The sequence below is a fragment of the Hemicordylus capensis genome, chromosome 1 (genome assembly GCF_027244095.1).
Source record: "Hemicordylus capensis ecotype Gifberg chromosome 1, rHemCap1.1.pri, whole genome shotgun sequence".
Lineage (NCBI taxonomy): Eukaryota > Metazoa > Chordata > Lepidosauria > Squamata > Cordylidae > Hemicordylus > Hemicordylus capensis.
In genome coordinates, this window is record NC_069657.1 from 127,866,563 (window position 1) to 127,886,559 (window position 19,997).

A 19,997-nucleotide genomic window follows, 5' to 3' on the forward strand; every position below is an offset into this window, starting at 1 on the left:
TCAAAACTCAGTGAAGGGAAGTTTGACAGCTGTTTTGTGTATGGTCTGCTCTAAGTGATTTGCTATTGCAAGCCCTGGGGTGGGGGGAGGTGTTATTTATTTTTATTCATCATATTTTTATACCACCTGATATGTAAATCTCTAGACAGTATACAGATGCCAACATTAAGATCACAGGTTAAAATACGTAAAACACAATAAAAACAATATGAAACAAATTATTAAAATTATTAAATTTTAATTAAAAGCTTGAGAGAACAGGAAAGTCTTGAGGGTCTTCCTGAAAACAAACAGAGAAGGAGATGCTCTTATTTCAGCAGGGAGCATATTCTAAAGCCCTGGGGCAGCCACAGATAAAGCCTGGTCCTGAGTTGCCACCAGATGAGCTGATGGCAACCGTAACTGGACCTCTCCAGAAGATCATAAAAGGTGGGAGGGTTCATGACAAAGGAAGTGCTCTCTAAAATAACCTGGTCCCAAGCCGTTAAGGGCTTTATAGGTAATAACCAGCACTTTGTATTTCACCTGGAAACATATCGGCAGCCAGTGCAGTTCTTTCAAAACTGGTGCTATGTGGTCCCTTCATGTTGTCCCAGAGACCAATCTGGCTGCCGCATTCTGTACTAATTGTAGTTTGCGGACAACATACAAAGGCAGCCCCTCATACAGCGCACTACAGTAGTCAAGTCTGGAGGTTACCAGCATATGTACCACTGTTTTAAGGTCATTCACCTCTAGAAATGGACGTAGCTGATTCATCAGCCGAAGCTGATAAAAGGTTTTGTTGCAGATTGGTGAAACTCTGTTGAGGGAGTCCAGAAGGGGAAGGGGAGGGAGAGGGAGAAATTCCTGAGTTAAACACAAGCACAAACTACAAAATGTGTGTCTTCCTATGTTTTACATAGGCTTTAGATATGCAGAATGGTTGTAACCTGAGCCCTTTTTTTGTCTGAGCTGATTCCAATAGGTGTGTGTGTGTGTGTGTGGAGGGGGACATGAGGTGATCAAGGCAGTCACTCACAAAGGCAAGGGTTAAGCATCCTGCTGTTTGATCCAGCTGGCAACTTATCATGCCATCCTTCTTCTCTTAGCTGTCAAACTACAAACAAAACAAAACACTCTCTTGCCTCTTCCTCTGTGGTGTGATTTGTGATTGGTTGGAGGAAAACCTGGAGCAAGTAGATGGGAATGCACAAGAAAAAGATCTTCCAGGGAGAGTGGGGAGGAGCTGACAGCTATGTGAACTGTCAATTTAATCCCCCAAATTAAACATTTTGTGAATCTGCTGCAAAGCAGATCCGCTCTTCAGATACCTTAGATGCTGCTCTTCATGGCGGCATGAAGCCATGTGTGAATAACTCCCCATGGAAAAGAAACAGCAAAAATCTTCCTTTTCTCTGAGACCAGCCACAGCACAGGATGCCCCTCCATCTGACCACAGGTGGAAAGAATTGCCAAGCAGGAAATCTTCTGACATTTCGGTTTCCCCACAGTTTAGGAGCAAAGTCTAAAGACGTTCTGCTTCCTCTCATTAAAGGTGTCTTTTGTATTGTAGCTGGAAGATTAATGACAGGAAGTGGTGTGTGTGTGTGTGTGTGTGTGTGTGTGTGTATGTGTAAAGCTTGGGCACTTCCAGTGACTTTTACACACAGCAGGCTTTACTGCAAGTTTAGTGGGAGGCTTTACTGCAAACACGAAGTTGTCCCCAAAAGCCAACACAAATAGTGGATTTTATTACCCCGGATATAAATCGGGCTACATTCTAATGCTCTGTGAAAAACCCGAATTGTGTGTGAACTGTTCCCCAATAACTCACAGGGACTTTGGGTCAGTGTTCCCTCTAATAGAGATTCCCAGATGTTGTTGACTACAACTCCCATAAATCCACCGCCAAAGGCCATTGCAGCTGTGGATGCTGGGAGTTGTAGTGAGCAACATCTGGATATCCCTGTTAGAGGGAACACTGCTTCGGGGTAAATCTGTCCAATATGTGAACACATCGCCTCAATTCTAGAGGAGATGTGAGTTAAAGGGCTTTAAAAGCCCCGTGTGAAAAACTCCCTGGGCAATTAAAAAAAAACCAAGACTGGAACAGAATAACAGCTGTAACATTGTTACTAATATTTGGGTCATGCATAGAGCAGGCATCCAGATGAGCAGTCCTCCCCAGGTGATAAAGAGATATGCCGGGTGGGCGTAAGGATGTCTGTAAGGAAGATGTCATGATGGCCACACCCCCTTTTAATTCTTCTGTGGTATGATTTAGCTGATACTTCCCTGGCACACATTATCAAAAGAGGGATTCACCAAGTTCACAACTTATGTGACATCTTTTGTGAATGTCCTGATGCCCTCCCAGTGTGCTCCTTTATTAAGTGTGGAGGACTGTTTGTCTGAATAGCAAATCTACACTCAACCCAAATAATAGTTGGGTCGTATGTAAAGCTGCTATTCCAATGAACAGCCCTTCCTTCCCATGCAATAAAGGGACACCATGGGAGGGTGTCAGAGATGTCCGGAGATGATGATGTGAACAGGAGTGGATAAAAAAATAAATAAATCTACATGTATTTATTATTTTTATTATTATTTATTATTAAAACTTTTATACCGTCCTTCCAAAAGGCTCAGGGCGGTTTACATTAAAACACCATTAAAATCAATTAATAATTAAACAAAAATTATAAAACATAAAACAATGATTAACAATTAAAAACGTCATAAAACAACAATTAAATAATCAAAACAATTTAAAAACAAGTTTTAAAAAGCTGAGAAAGCCTGGTTGAAGAGATGTGTGTTCGGGTGTTTTCTGAAAATTGCCAGAGATGGGGAGGATCGTATCTCAGCAGGGAGCGCATTCCACAATCTCAGGGCAGCAGCCGAGAAGGCCCGTCTCTGTGTAGCCACCAAACAAGTTGGTGGCAACTGGAGACGGACCTCCTCAAGTGAACTCAGTGGCCGGTGGGGCTCATAGCGAAGAAGACGCTCTCTTAAATACCCAGGGCCTAAGCCGTTTAGGGCTTTATAAGTTATGACTAGCACTTTGTATTTTGCCCGGAAACATATTGGCAGCCAGTGTAACTCCATCAACAAGGGAGTAATGTGGTCTCTCCGAGATGACCCAGAGACCAACCTGGCTGCCGCATTCTGAACCAACTGAAGTTTCTGGACTACGTACAAAGGCAGCCCCACATAGAGCGCATTACAGAAGTCCAGTCTGGAGGTTACCAACAAATGTACCACTGTTTTGAGGTCATTGATCTCGAGAAACGGGCACAGCTGGCGTATCAGCCGGAGCTGATAGAAAGCACCCCTGGCCACCGCCTCAACCTGAGAAACCAAGGAGAGACGTTGATCCAAAAGTACTCCCAGACTGCGAACCTGTTCCTTTTGGGGAAGTATGACCCCGTCTAGAACAGGCAGATCAAAATAGTCTCTAGAGTTCCGACCCCACACAATAAGTACCTCCGTCTTATCTGGATTCAGCTTCAGTTTATTCTCCCTCATCCAGCCCATTACTGCTTCCAGGCAGGCATTTAGGGAGGATATGCCAACTCCTGAAGAAGTTGACATGGAGAAGTAGATCTGGGTGTCATCAGCATACTGGTAACACCCAGCTCCAAATCCCCTGATGATCTCTCCCAGTGGTTTCATGTAGATGTTAAAAGCATTGGAGAGAGTATGGAGCCTTGAGGAACACCATACTTAAGCTCAGATTTTGAAGAGCAATAATCTCCAATCGACACCATCTGGAATCTGTCCGAGAGGTAGGAGCGGAACCACTGTAAAACAGTGCCTCCCACCCCCAACCCCCTCAGACGTTCCAGAAGGATACTATGGTCGATAGTATCGAAAGCCGCCGAGAGATCCAAGAGGACCAACAGAGTCACACTTCCTCTGTCCATTGCCAATTGGAGATCATCCATCAGGCCAACCAAGGCAGTCTCCACCCCATAGCCTGCCCGAAAACCAGTTTGAAACGGGTCTAGATAATCAGTTTCCTCCAAGACCGCCTGGAGCTGAGAGGCCACCACCCTCTCAATTACCTTGCCCAGCCATGGGAGATTGGAAACTGGACTATAATTGCTCAACTCTGAGGGATCTAACGCAGGCTTCTTTAGAAGAGGTCTAATAATTGCCTCCTTAAGACAAGGAGGCATCCTGCCCTCCCTCAGAGAAGCATTTATGATTCATTTATGTATGACAGTACATGTCTTCATTTAAAGGTGAACCTGGGTACAGCCTCCCGCACCTGCCCCCCTCCCACAAATGCAGGGCACAAATAGGTAGTCTATGTTGTTCTGGCCAATGTAGATTTCACATTTGCATTAAAAGCACACACATAAAGCTTTATGTACAAAAGCACCTCTCCTTCACTTTTGAGGTTTACCATTGTGGCGCAGCAGGGAAGCAACTTGCCTAGGGAGCAAGTGTTGCCGGTTTGAATCCTCACTGGTATGTTTCTATATCGGGCAGCAGCGATATAGGAAGATGCTGAAAGGCATCATCTCATACTGCATGGGAGATGGCAATGATAACCCCCTCTTGTATTCTTCCAAAGACAACCACAGGGCTCTGTGGGTGCCAGGAGTCACCACTGACTTGACGGCACAACTTTACCTTTATCCTTCAACTATTATCTTCTTGGCCCTGGCCTGTTTAGTATTACCATTCATTTATAGGATGCTCATTACTTTCCCAAAAAATGTTTATAGTCTTTATCCTGTTTGTTCTCGACTGAAAGGATGTGATTTGTCCATAATTTCCCAGGGATTTCAAGGCTAGCCAGGAATTTCAATCCAATCCACTAGTTCAGAATGACTTTGTTTAGATTTTAATTTCAAATGGGAAACATTTTAGGGTTATTGGATGCAGTTACCTGAAGGAGGCAAGAAGGGATACTTGTCCCCCTAAACTCTAAATGTACTGATCCCCCCCGGCCGACTTGCATTAATAAAAGTATCAGACTGGTTTCAGATCAAATGCCTGATATTCTGCAGCCAAAGCAGATAAAAAATTCTGTGTAAAAGATGTGAAATTCAGCCTTGGGCACATGGCTTGAATCTGGTCTGATTTCTGTTTTAATATCTGCCTACTGTGTTGTCATTTAATAGACAGATTAAAGCAACGTGTCTTTTTAGAGACTTCCTGTTATGTTCTTAAATAGACAAACTAAAGCTGTTACAAGTTAACTCTAAAATATACAATAGTAGGGATGTATGAATCAATTTGGATTAGAATCTATTCAATCCGAATCCAGTTGATTCAGGTGATTCGAGTTTGAAATGAATCTGTCCAGACACTCCTGGCCAAATTCAATCAGAATTCTGTTTTAATCAATTTGAGATTCACGTTCTTCCTATTAATTCCTCCAGATTCCATTAAAAAACAACAACAACTGAGCTCTAGCCCTTGTAGGAGTGGAGTTATGGAGCAAAATGTGCGGTCACTGTTTCTCAAGTATTTGGATTCTTTGGAGTATAATAACTTTTCCTCAGTGAATCCCTATGAGGATTAATTACGCACCTTCATTTCTTCTGAAATACCACACATTTTACTCCTTAACTCCACTTCTGCAAGGACTAGAGCTTAGCTTTTAAAAAATAATTAAAACTGGGGATCCATGTTGGGGATAGGGATAGGGCAACTTTGAATTCCCATTATTTCCCATGATGGAAATACACAAAATAAGTAAAAAATTAAAAATTTCATTAAATATCAACCAAGTACCCCACTGCCTTCAAATCTGGATGGAAGGTGGCACCCATATGGACCTACCCACCACCCAAATTTGGTGCCCCTAGGGCCTTTAGAAGTGGGCAAAACCGATCCAAATCTGAATCAAATTGAATCCAACTCGAATCAAATTTGATCAGATTCAAGTTTGCAGATTCGTGTTTGAATCGAATCTGGCTGATTCAATTCGACTTCGAGTTGAATCACAAAAATCTGATTTGTCCACATCCCTATACAATAGTATCTAATGCAGTAAACCACCCATAAACCTCCCAGGCCCCTGTGGTCCTCATTGTTTCTCCTTAGCATTGCTTAATGCTATGGGAGGAGAGCTGGTCTTGTGGTAGCAAGCATGGATTTCCACCTTTGCTAAGTAGGGTCCATCTTGGTTTGCATTTGAATGGGTGACTTTGTAAGTGCTTTAAAATATTCCCCTTAGAGGACGGGCCTGCAGCCTGCAGCTCAGTGGAAGAGCATCTGCAGGCTTGCATGCAGAAAGTCTGCTGCTTCCCACTATGTTCCAGTGTCAATGGTATAAAGACTACAGATAGTCAGGCCAGTGATCTGTAGTTATAAGACCTTTCCGCCTGCCCCACTGCCGACACCCTTGTTACCTAGTAAGGTCTTTCTTTCCAGCAACTATGGCTAGGTGCTTATTGCTCTATGTGGGGGGAGGCCACTGAGCATACAGTTCATAAAAATGAAATAAACTGTGCAAGCAGGGACTTCAGGAGAGATTTTTTTCCCCTGTGTTCGCTCGTAAAAGTCAGGAGACAATAACTGGGTGACTGTGTTTGTGTGTTTCAGGGTCAGGAAGGTGTAGCTGCAGCCCTGGCAGCTTGTAAAATCCTCCGAGAGATGTCTCACCTGGAGACAGAAGCTGAAGTAGTCTGCAGAATGAAAGAAGCAAAATACGAGCAGCTTGCTGTGGGTAAGCACACATTGTATCAGACACTTGGAATTGGGCTGCTGGCAAACTAGCAAAAGAAATCCATAATCTGACTTGCACAGGTGACAACATTTCAGGAGCAATGGGCACATTTGATTAATCTTGCCCAGTACTGCACCCTTAGCATAAGATAATTGGAGGGAAGGAGGCTCTTTGCTGTTGGGAAAAATTGGACTGGTTCTTTTAAAAAGTGTATTTGTTTTTTAAAAAGTGTAACCAGCTTTTTCCTACACTTAATCCTCTCCATCATATATACTGTCGATATATAGATAGTCTGTACTGTAATCTGAAGTGGCATTTCCTCCCGGAATACACAAGCATGAATCCCAGAGCATGGTGTAAGGGCACACGATATAACCAACTTGCTAAAGCTAAGCAGGTCATGGTGTGGTGAGTGCCTGGATGGAAGACCCAAGCATACCATCTTTGGGGATGGGGCCATAGCTCAAAGGAAGAGCATCTGCTTTGCATGCAGCGGATCCTAGTATCTCCAGGTTGGCATCTCCAGGTAGGGCCAGGGAAGACTCCTGCCTGAAATCTGAAGCCACTGCCAGCCCATGTAGGTAATACTGAGCTAGATGAACTAATGGTCTGACTGGGTTTAAGGCAGCTTTCTCTGTTCCTATGAATAAACCTATTATTTGCTACTGGTGAGGTGGGGTGATGACCCTTCTCCTGCAATATATGGCTGGCTCCCTTGCTTATCTTTAGTGCACATGCTATTGTGTGAATTGTCCTGCTTTGCTGTGTGTGTGTGTGTGTGTGTGTGTGTGTGTGTGTGTGTGTTACAGTGGTTGGCATCTTTCCAGCTCTTTGAGTCTAACAATGCAGGTTTACTCAGAAATAAAGTAAATGTGCATAGGATTAGCAACTAAGAGATAGGAAGCTTCCCATCTGTTCTTTCCTACCTCTGGCCTAGCCATTGCTCTTTCCGTTGTAGCCTTTCAGACACTGACAAAAGAGAAAACGTTCTTGCAAGACCTGCATTATTTCCTGCTATTGTTCAGGTTGGAATGCAAATACTTAGAGAACTTCCTCCTAAAATGAATGAAGAAACACAGAAGTGTGTGTGAACATGATATTTTAAAGAAGTGGACAGGAACTTTTCAACCTTAAAATTATCTTTCAGGTTTAATCAATAGGTTGGATTAAGGTTTTCTTTTTTCTTCTTAAATGTCAAACTGCTCCTCCTTCCATGTGGCAATCATTGCTAGTAATTGCATGGAATACAAACCACAGATAGCAGTCACACTTCCTGATGTTCCAAGATGGGTTTACAGAATCAGTCATTTTCCTAGAAATAAGAGAATATTGAAAGCTTCTCAGGGCGGATCTGCCATTGGACAACTGGAATCTGTGAACATGGCCTGCCCAATGATGCCAGGACTGGGGCAAGGGGAGCTGTGCACTGCCTGCCTCTGCAGCTGGCCATTCTCCCTCCCACCCACCCTCTCCACCTTTGTTGGTACCAGCAAAGAGCCAGTGCATATGGGGCCAGGGCTGGGGGAGATATGCACCACCTGCCTCCACAATCGCCTGCCCCCCTCTTTTCCTCCACCCTCATCTGCCAGCACTGGCGAGAGCTAATGATGTCGCCATCTGGCAACATGGTGGTGACATCACTAGCCTGTGGCAGGGGCTGCAGAGTGAGGATAGGCAGGAGTGTTGCAGAGGCTAGAGGTGGCAGTGGCAGTGGCAGCAGGTATGGGAGCCACTAAAGAATCTAACCATGAGCTGCTGCCCATGTCGCAACACCCCAGAAGCTTGTGATTGGTGGGTAATATGCAACAGAATAAGAAAGAAGCAGGCAGGCACATAGATGGTCAGTGCTAACCCAAAAGCAGCATCAGTCCTCCAAAAGCAACAGTAGACTCAGCTCGCCATGATTGCTCTCTGCCTATATTTAAAGACTGCCTCTTTCCCTTCTCCAATCAAAGTTCATATTGGTTCAGCTCCCACCCAGGCAAGTGGAGTGAGACTTTTCTTGCTGTCTTCCATTTACCATCAATTAGCACTCATTGTTAATGGCCAAGCCATGCCAAGCTAAAGGGCGGTTGTGATAGCACAGTGGTATGTGTCTCATCTTAATAGTGGGCTCTTCCAGACGGTGATATGTTCCTAGTTCAGTGCAAATTGCAATGAGAAATAAAATGAGCGTTTCTTTTTCCAGAGGGGCACTTGCTTTCTTTTGACATCATGTAGCACTACTTTTTGCCTACAACTCCGATTATTTGTTGCAGCCAGAGGAGCAAATTTGTGGCATGTGGCTTTTCTTCTGAGGAGAAATCCAGTTACTTCCTATCTCCATTTGTTAAGAGGAATGTCTGTCTGAAAAGAGCCACAGCAGCAACTATATCTCAGTCTGGAGAAGTCTTGTCATCTGCACTTGTTATCTACCTATTCAAACACGCACACGTGCAGTATTATTTGAAAAGCACCTGTCCCGTCCCCCCCACCACACACACACGCGACAGATTTACATGGGGAGGTAAAAACAGGTTGTGGATTTTGTGGTGTGTGTTCCTGAAAGTGAGTCTCACCATATAATACTAGGGGGCATATTGATCGTGCCCATGTGTCTGGATTACAGTTATTGAATGAAATGTTGACACTGTGGTACAACCCAAATTGCATTTCAATTTGAATAGTTTTACTTTAAATACTTATTTCAGTTTAACATTCAGGATTCAGATGTATTGAAACAGATAGGTCGATCCCCCTGCCAGCTTTTGGTAAAGCAGCCATGAAGACCAGATTCAAAGGTGATCAAATTTGAGGAAGGATTTTAGAATGGCACACACTCCAACCCACAGTGTTTCTTTTATAAACTTTATGCTTGGCTTTATGCTTGGGCTAAATCAAATATGTAAACAGTTTACTTCCCCCCCTCCACCAAAGGTCAACAATAATTTTATTTAAAAGAATGATTTTTCGATTTAACTTTTACTTTTAAAAAAGATGCAATCAAACCTAAATATGATAATAAAAATAATTATCACCAGATCCACACTCTTGAATATCACACTCTTGTATCCACGCTCTTGAATATCAGAGCCACTTCTGATTACCTTAATTTTGCTTGTAATCCACAGAATGGGAATGGGCAATCATGGGAAGAGCCGTAAAGTAACTAATAGGCTTGTGCTCACTGAAAATGGTTGGATCTGATCTGACTCAACAAGAAAATTGTTGGGAGGAACTGATATGACCCCTCTGCAAAGTTTTGGACTGGGTAAAATTGGATTGGAAATCTGACAATTTTCTGATTTTTCTGTTGTTGGGGTTTTAAAGGTAAAGGGGTTTTCCCTTTAACTTTTGAATCCCAATTGTGCGAAAGGGAAACTGTTTCTCAGCTGAGAGGCAAAGAAAGCCTTGTTGGGATTTAATTCCAACAGAGTTCCATCATGACAAGAGAGATTTTAGTCGGAGTTCCTACTGTCAAGGGTTCCTCTTGTTGTGGTAGAACTTCTGATAATGCTCGACAGAAGGCATATTGGGTTGGGTATACCGTGCCTTGGACCAACATGACTGCTCAGTTCTAGTAACTAATAGCATCTGACATCGAATCCATCTCTGTATCCATGTACATTTATGTAGAACTTAAAGAATGACAGTGAGTGGTGGTGACCCAAGGCACATAAGCAGGGGAAACACTTGATGGATATAAATGGATTGTCCCAGTGTTTCTGAATAAATATCACTACTTTAAAACTTGCATAGATGACTTCAACTAGATCTAACCATGCATCTTTTTGTTCCCCACACATATGTGCACATGCATGCTCCCACTCTGTTTTCCTTTGTGTTCATACCTTGCAGAACTGTTCAGTGAATGCTACCACAATAGCGAAGACCGAGCTTTTGCTTTGCTGGTGAGGAGAAACCGCTACTGGAGCAAAACAACATGCCTTCACTTGGCCACAGAAGCAGATACTAAGTCTTTTTTTGCACATGATGGAGTGCAGGTGAGTGAAATTCAAGTTCTTGTTTTGGAAAGCATTACAAATGCTCCTTTTAGTTTGAGAATCAGAGGGATGTGTCAGAAATAGATACATATAAAAATACAGAGCCAGAAATTAGGCTCCCCTATAGCAGCGAACATGGATAAGATTTGGATAAGATTGTGCTGCAGCAGCATAGAATTGATGACAGAATTCCTCAGGCACATTTGCCTTTTTCATTGGGCAAAAAGGGGAGGAGAACGGGCCTGCCTGAGTTATTTTTCAGAGAACATTAAACAATATTTGCCAACTGGCAATTGGTGCATCATTCAGTGGTTGGCTCTGCTTTTCTGTTCACAATGGTAACATTAGGCACACTGCCCAGGTTCTGCTTTCAATAAAAAGCCGCCGGTAATCCAGGTACTATTTTTTTTTTAATTAAACAAGCCAACCCAATAGAGCAGCAACAACTTGATAACCAAGTACCTTCCTAAAAACAAGTGGTTTGCTGTCACCTTGAATTATCTCAATAGATCTCTCTCAGCAGATAGCTCCAAGGGGACCACAGAAAAGGCCTGCACTGCTTTCGGTTTCCCCTAGGAAAGTTGTGGCATGCAGAGCAGAGAAGATCTTGAAGCTCAGAAATGGATACAATACAATACAGGGACATATTAAGGGTACTCACACGTTCAGGCTAGGGCAGCCCAGGCTGGGTTAGACTGCATGTGTGAAGTGCTGGAAGTGAGGTCACTCCTGGAGCTGCACCCGCACCAAGCCCCACTTTACAGTTAACTTTATGATTTCTCTTTTCCATCATTGGTTTCCATAGAACAGGAAAAACAATTTACTTGTATTCTCTTTATCTCCTGTTAAAGAGGATGTTATGTCAATAACATCCTGTTATGTCAATTTATCTTCTCTAAATTCCAGGCTTTTCTGACAAAAATTTGGTGGGGAGATATGTCAACATCCACTCCGATCTTGAAGCTAATCTGTACATTTTGGTGCCCTCTCCTGATCTATACTAATTTGATATCATTCAGGTACGCATCATGGTGACATTTTGTGTAAAGAGAACCAGGGGATAAAAGCAAATCTAAAACATGGTATATGCTTTAACCTTTAGCAAATATTTATGGTGGCATTCTTATGATGAGAATGATCACAGTTAAATTGTTAACCATGATCAGCGAGCCCCACATGCTCCCATGGAGCTTGTTGTAAGAAACTGGAATTTCTGGGCTATCCCAGTTAAGTAGTTGAGGTTCACCAACATTTAACTGAGAAAGATAACCAGGATCTGATCCTTTTCATCAATTGGGATTTAAAGGACTCTTTTATTCCTTTTGTGTCCTTTAGTCCTTTTAACCCCAGCTGATTATGAATTATTTTGGGGTTCTCTCTTTCACATGTGATCCTCAGCTCACAGAAGGGGAGAAGCCCATGGCTCCTGATCAAATGTGAAGAGAGCCTTACATTGATACAGGTGTGCAGTGCGCAGGCTCTGTTCTGACCTTCAAATGAACACGAGGAAGATAGGAGCAAGGGCAGTGCATATGATCCTCCTCTTCCCCCCTCTCTGTGTTCAATGAACTTGTTGAAACAGCTTATGCTCCCTTCTCATGGTTACATAAATCTGCTCTCAGCAGTGAAAGTCTCACTTCATCTCAGCAGTGAAGAACTGCTTTCCAATAACTTTCAGGAAATCTATTTCTCTGTAGTGAGGAAACACAATCTGTGAAGGAGACAGAATCATTTAAAGAGCTTGACAGCCTGGATACAGAAAAGACATTGCTTTTTCCCAAGGAAGTGGATAGGTAAGAGCACAAATTAATTTAATTTGGACATTTGTTAAGATAGAGTAAGAAGGGAAGATATTGCTTAGGTATTAATAGACAGCTGGGAGAAATGGAGGTCCAAAGGGCAACTAAGAAATCTTGGTCTTTCATCCACATGCAGCAGCAGTTTCCAGATCAATGCTGCTTTCACTGTAAGAATTGTGTATGGAATGTGAATAGGAACAACAAAAACAACAAATATTTATATACAACAACAAATATTTATATACCGCTTTTCAACAAAAGGTTCCAAAGCAGTTTACGTAGAGAAATAATACATATATAAGATGGATCCCTGTGCCCAAAAGGCTCACATTCTTAAAAGAAACATCGACAAGACACCAGCAACAGTCATTGGAAGTATTGTGCTGGGGATGGATAGGGCCAGTTACTCTCCCCCTGCTAAATAAAGAGAATCACCACATCAAAAAGGTGCTTCTTGCCTGGTTAGCAGGGGTTAACAATGGCTGACATGATGTGCAGGATTACAGAACTGCAGTGCTGTGCCCCAGAACTGCTGCAAACTTAAGAGCAAATTCCAATGCTGTTCTGAAGCAGTAGGTATGGTAGCAGCATTTTCAGTTTTCCCATTGTTAAAATGGGGAAACCTGTGGGAACACTGCTTCTGTATCCACTGCTTGAGAACGGCATCGGGGCTTGCTCTGAAGTCTGCAGCAGCCCTGGAATGCAGTGTTGCAGCCCCATAAATACTGTGTATCATGTCATCACTAAAAAGAGTGGCTAAATTCAGTTGGAGCCCATTCCTATCTAGACTTAATACGGATAGCTATCCTTTACCCCTGTGTGTCAACAAAGAGGCAAGACAACCAGTTTCAGAGAATGAAAATGCCACAAGTTACTTAAACAAATGAAAGGATCTGCAGTGATTGACCTAATTAACCTACCCAATGTCAGTGAAAGCAGCTGACATTCCACAATGGTGAAAGTCCATCCAGCCACCACAGCCCATCCTTTTAGGACATGTACACCATGGTTCCATGTCTGCAGTCTTTGCCACATCCTCAAAGGTGAATTGAGGGATTCCAGACCTCTTCACCACTGTCCAAGCCATTGTGCCTTGAATGTGAGAATTGGCTCTTCCTCAAGGGGCTCAGTTCCCCTTTCCTTTGGGAAAGCCCTATGCCTGAGGGGCAGGTCCAGGAACAATTCTATCTATCTATCTATCTATCTATCTATCTATCTATCTATCTATCTATCTATCATATTTTTATACCTCCCCAAAACTTACGTCTTTGGATGTTTTACAAAACAAAATATATGAGAACAGAAGTAGATTAAAACATTAGTTAAAATAAACAGCAAAAATGTTAAAACATTACAATTTAAAATTTTTAAGCAATGTATTAAAACAGTATTAAAACTATAACAATGTATTAAAACAGTGTTAAAACTATTTAAACAGTATTTAATTAAAAGCCTGGGTGAACAGATGTGTCTTTAAAGATTTTTTACGAATGGTCAGAGATGAGGAGGCTCTAATTTCAAGAGGGAGCGCATCCCAAAACCTCGGGGCAGCCACGGAGAAGGCCCATCGCCAAGTAGCCACCAGACAAGACAGTGGCAACTGCAGATGGGCCTCTCCTGATTATCTCAATGAGTTCATGATGAAGAAGCTGTTCTCTTAAATACCCAGGGCTCAAGATGTTTAGAGCTTTAAAGGTTATAACCAGCACCTTGTATTTTGCCTGGAAACTCATTGGCAGCCTGTGTAACTCTTTCAATACAGGAGTAGTATGGTCTCTCTGAGATGAGCCAGAGACCAACCTGGCTGCTGCATTCTGGACCAACTGTAGTTTCTGGTCTACATACAAAGGCAGCTCCACACAGAGTGCATTGCAGTAATCCAGTCTGAAGGTTACCAGCATATATACCACTGTTCTGAGGTCATTTATACTATGTTGCAGAGCAGGAACGGGGGGAGGCTGGTGGCGGCCCATGTTTGGGGCTGATTTTGGTCCCAAACGGGGCCACATGGCCCCATTTGGAAGCGAAATAATGCCTCCCTGCATCTGATGTCAGATGCATGGGGCATGTCTGGGGGCAGCAGCCCTGGTTCTTTGAACCCGTTTGTCCAATGGTGGCCCTGCCCCTGTCGCAGAGTGCTTGCCAAATCCCTTAGTCCTCTAAACTACACCAACCAACCTCAGATTGTAATAGATAAAACATGCAATATTTATACGACCTACTATCCCTCTCTGTAGCAGTGCTAAGTAGGCAAAAAGGAAACTCTGAACTCTAGCCCAGTTTGGGCCAAGGGGGGAAATTCTTACTCTGCCCCTAAATGGCAACTGGCCATACCTGTGCTGCTCACGGGAGGGATATTGAAAGGATTTGTGTGGAGGATGATGGGCTTCAACATTTCCTTATGCCTCCTGCCATTGGCTAGACAAGCCCACAGCCATGTGCTTCTGGGATGGTGCCCGGCTCCTCACAGTTTACTCAGGAAATGAAGTCTAAAGAACCTTGCCTCCTTGTCCCTGCTGACAGCAAAGCTGCTTCTGTGTCCACAAGAGATAGAGTATTGTTCTTACATAAGTTGTTCCATACCAAGGTCAAAGAGGAGTTATCTAGCAGTCCCTTGGCACAGTGATTTTGAAACTGTGATTAGTTGCCCTAGGTTTGCTTAACCAAGAAAATGGGGGTGGGGTTATAGCTTAGTGGTAGAGCATCTGCCTTGCATGCTTAAGATTCCAGGTTCAATCCCTGGCATCTACAGGTAGGTACAACATAGTTGGGTAGAAGACCCCCTGACTGACGGGGGGGGTGCCATTAGGTATGGACATTGGGGCCCTGGTTCATGTGCCCACTTTCCTAAAAGGCCCCATGTTCTCCCCCAAGGGTAAAGAGGGTCCATTTTATGTTTCTGGAATGTTTTGGCACTGAGTTTTAATTATTTTTTGGATTTAAAAAAAAATTCAAAGAAGTCTCATAAGTGGCTTGTTGCATGGCAGAAAATTACAAAAAGTTCTGGAACTGAAGCTCTGCCCTCGTCCCTCTTGGATTTTTATTCCACCTCTATATGGCGGAATCTGCCCATAGCCTACATTTAAAAAAGGGTAAACATCACCACCCCCTCTCACTCCCTTTTATATTTCCAGAATGGCTTGGTCTAGAGTTCTGAAATTGGGCACAGATGTAGGACAGGTGTTGATTTTTGATGGATCATTAAAAAGTTCTTTTATTTTTAATGATTTTTTTGGAATTTTAAAAAATTTCAAAAAAGTCAAAATTTCATAAGTGGCTTGTTTCATGGAAGCAAATTATGAACACTTATGGAACTGAAGCCCTGCCAGACCATTATTCCACATCCATGTGAAGGAATCTGCACAAAAATGCCTTCACAAAAGATGTGCAAAATGCCCCCCACTTTGCCCAACCCTCTACATTTCCAGAATGGCTGGGGTTAGAGTTCTGAAATTGGGTGCACAAAAAATTTCCCTAGTAGAGTAAAGCTGCTAGAAAGAGTTATCTCTATCCATAGACTACTTCACATCTAGTGAAAGTGGAAATAACAGTTACATCTGAATAAACAAACTTTTTTGTTTTGTTTACAAATGCACTATGCTCAAGTGTAGCAAAGGACATCTATTGTATCCCAGTTAGTTTGTGAATGGTCAAGAAGTTATGTGAATCCATTGGAGCGTGTGTAGTTTTTTCTTTTCTTTTTTGGCAGATGCACTCTGGCCCATATCTGTGGGTTTGTGGTGAATGATCAAGAAGATGTATGGATCCTTTGGGGGCTGTGTAGTTCTTTCCCCCACAAATACACTCTGGCCCAGACCTCTGGGTTTGTGGTGAAATGTGTGTGTATATATATAGAAAAGATGCTTATTTGGGGTGTGGGGGTCATAAGCTCATTAGGTCTAGGGTCCAACGTTACCTAGCTGTACCTCTGCTGCCTGAAACCTTGGAGAGCCACTGCCAGCCAGTGCAGACAATACTGAGCTACATGGACTAATGTAATGTAAACTTAGATTGACTTGGTATTGATTTGATATAAGGCAGCTTCCTTTGTTCCTAATATATAGAGTTTTGTTAGGGTCAAAGTATTTACAATGCCTCTGTGACTTTTAAAAACTATGTTTTAAAAACCATGTGTGTGGGTGCTGGGAGGCAGAGGGCTAGCAGGGGGCTAAGATTCAGGCTGAGACAATAGCACAGGGAAGAGAAGGTTAACCCTTTGTGCCTTTGTTCTGATTTGTTCCTTCGGGCAATTTGCCTGGGAGGCAAACTGCTATAAACAGCAGCTTTCCTCCCATGACAAATAGCAGCTTTGGGGGCTGATCTGGATAGGGGCCACAATACAAGGGTTAAACTCCTCCCTGCACCCTCTCCAATCCATGGTGCCAATTCAGAGTGGGAACTCACCTGGTAAGTTCATAGCACAGGTGAGATTTGAACTAGGGACATCCTGAATGATTCACAGCTCAGTCTTGTAACCACTGTCTTACATGAGCTTACATAATAACAAGAGCTCACGTATAAAATTGAGTCCCCTAATATTATATCAGCACCAAGAGTTGACTATTTGCATCTGTGTATGCAAACCTGGACAGATGCTTCAGACGTCATGGGAAGAGGCTTCCAACACTTTGCCGACAGCACCAACTCACTAAAAATGTTGCTCCCTCTTTCTCAGTGATTGGGGAAGTTTCCCAGCATTCATATCTTTGGAATTTAATAATGTTTTTGCAGAAATCTTTTTGCAAATATCTTGTGGGATGTTTAGAAAGTCAAAAGCAGCTCCATCATAGGTCTCCTCAAAATAAGGCAAGGCCAGAACAGCAGTCGCACATATTTACTTATCAAGATTGATTTCTTCTACCACTTCAGTCCCATTTGGACAGTGATGGTTAGAAGAACTCCTGGATGGAAATGTAAGTGTAAGTGTTGGCATTAAATCCCATTGGAAATCAATGGGGTTTATGTCCAAATAAATATAGTGGGCTGCTAGGCTCCATTTCTTGTCATCCTGCTGAATAGCTATTACAGTGGTTAACCCACAACCTTCCATTCTCTGTGCTTTGATTTAATTACACCCTCATACACAATCAGAACTATCTCTATCTTCTAGGGAAGATGGGTGGTATCATGCATATGTGTAAAGCACATTTTTTTAGTGCACAGAGCCATCTAGCCCAATTTCTAGTCACATTTTAATGGTGTATTTTAATAAAGAACTTCTCCTGCCCACCTTGGCTTCTCTCTGAAAACGATGGAGTGAAACCATAATTGTGTGTTTATAAAATTCATTTGTTGCTATGGGGATGGCCATGATGATAGCATAAAAGAAACAGTATGATGACTTCACTGCAGAATCAAGCAGAGGGGGACATGTCTCCTTAGAGGAAGACGTTTTTATAATAAATGTATTTAATATTTAATAGGAGCACCAAGGGAAATTAAAACTAGGCCAGGAGTCCAATTGCTTGAGGTTTATATTGGATGTATTTGAAAGCCTTTGTGTGCATGTCCCTCAATACTGAATACACTCTTAACGTCTAGAAATATAAATTAATGGACTAATAAAGTAGTGGCTGACATCCCGACAAATAAAGAGCTGGTGAAGTGAATGTGTGGCATGTACTTTGGTAGAGGGGTGACATATGTCCATCTTCCCTTCCAGCTGTAACTGACTGTGACTCCTAAAAATATGTCCTTGGGGGCTGTGTGACCCTCAGGGACATATTATTGGGAGTCACAGTCAGTTACAGATGGACCAAAAGATTGATCAAAAAAAAAAAAAAAGCCCCTTCCTTGGAGTGACCACACACACTCACTCACTCATCCTGCCTACATACAAAAACTATATGCTTGAATTTATTAGCATAAATCAAATGCAATTTTTTTTGTTATACCAATAGCGAGAGGCAGTTGGCTATAACCCTTTCCTGTTTTATGGTACTGAGAGCAAGAGCCATAAATATGCAAAAATTGTTATGAGGAAAAAGACCTTGTGATCAGGTGGTCGAGAGATTCCCATTCACTTCCATGCTCAGGGTTACACCTGCAGTCTTTAAATACATAGATATTATTCATCACCTTGTATTGGACCTAAAATCACATGGAAGCATTGTGATGCAGTAGCCTAGTCTTGATAGGTGGATCACACAAACTCTTCCTTTAACCAATGTGAGGTTGTGTCTGTATGATTAGCTGTCAGGAGAAAAAAGATGTGGTTAACATGTATTAAGGTGTAGTGGTTGGACTAGCACTGAGGAGACCCAAGTTCAAATCCCCATTCAACCGTGCAACTCACTGAGTAACTCTGGGCCAGTCATTTATCTCTCAGCCTAATCTGACTCACAGGGTTGTTGTGAGGATAAACATAACCATGTACACTGCTCTGGGCATCTTGAAGGAAGAGTAAGATAAAAATGTAAACAGCGTCAACTGGAGTGATAGAGTTTTTCAATGAAGTTGGGGTTTCACTAGCTTGTCTTCTGTATTGAATATTTGTCTGGCTTTAATGAGGCAGAGAACAAAAAGAAAAGTTACATTAATCCTTTCTAGTAAAGTTATGAAGCTGTAGAAGTACACTATTAGAATAGCTATGCTTCAGCAACAATTTCTTTTGAAGAATTTGGGAGAAGATCATTTTCAGTACTTTCCTGTACAGGAAACTGGATTCTATTTTAAGACAACCTGCTAGCCAATCCATGCATTCTACAATCAAGATGTGAAATTACTTTGCAATCCACTGTTAAGTGACATGCCAACAAAACAGTATCTTATTTTATTTTTTGCAGGCAAGATGCTAAGCTAGAAACACAGGCCGCTTCTGAAAAAGTAGCTTGTGCAACATTTGTGTTTACACAGTGGAAAAAATTCTGGACGGCTCCTGTCACAGTATTTATGGGGAATGTTATCATGTACTTTGCCTTTCTCATCCTGTTTACCTATGTCCTCTTAGTGGATTTTAAACCACCCCCACCTAAAGGTCCATCCATTCACGAGATTATACTTTACTTTTGGGTTTTCACATTGGTCTTGGAAGAAATCCGACAGGTCAGTCACTTACTATGCAACTCTCTGCTACTCTGCTACTGTACTCTGCTAAGGCTAGCTTTCCGACTGGAATATTTACTTCCCCCAATGGTGTTGGGAAGTGGAATGTTGGAAAGAAACGAGTGCAGTGCTTCAGCCACTCACAACCTTACCTGTCCCTTTCTCTTCAAGTGGCTTTGTACTCCTCCACGATTTTCAACTCCAGCTCCACAGTAGCTCCAAACAGAGCCCTGCCATGATCAATATTCCAATGGCCAACCAGGGCTGGATTATAACATGCTGAGGCCCTAAGCTTTGCCAAGCTTAAAAGGCCCCATAGCATTACAAGACAGGTGGAAGTCCTGCCCTAGCCTGTCGCTCACCCCCCACCCCTTCTTGCGTTGGGTGTTCGTCTGAACCTTGCCTGTAACCATGGGAGACAACCAGAACTTATACATGGACACTTGATAAAGCAGTTAGAAACAGCTTGTCTCTGGGTTGCTGTCGTTTTGGCATATATTA

At 42.6% G+C, this 19,997-nt stretch overlaps 1 protein-coding gene across 1 annotated transcript in view; it reads left to right on the top strand.

The window, feature by feature from the left end:
* Window positions 1–19,997, top strand: part of TRPM5 (transient receptor potential cation channel subfamily M member 5) — an 89,936-nt gene that overhangs the window by 40,980 nt on the left and 28,959 nt on the right. The window contains exons 12-16 of the mRNA XM_053247519.1: window positions 6,547–6,670; window positions 10,508–10,653; window positions 11,560–11,672; window positions 12,351–12,446; window positions 19,238–19,496. Of these exons, the coding sequence (XP_053103494.1) occupies window positions 6,547–6,670; window positions 10,508–10,653; window positions 11,560–11,672; window positions 12,351–12,446; window positions 19,238–19,496 (738 nt within the window). The remainder of the gene's footprint in view (window positions 1–6,546; window positions 6,671–10,507; window positions 10,654–11,559; window positions 11,673–12,350; window positions 12,447–19,237; window positions 19,497–19,997) is intronic.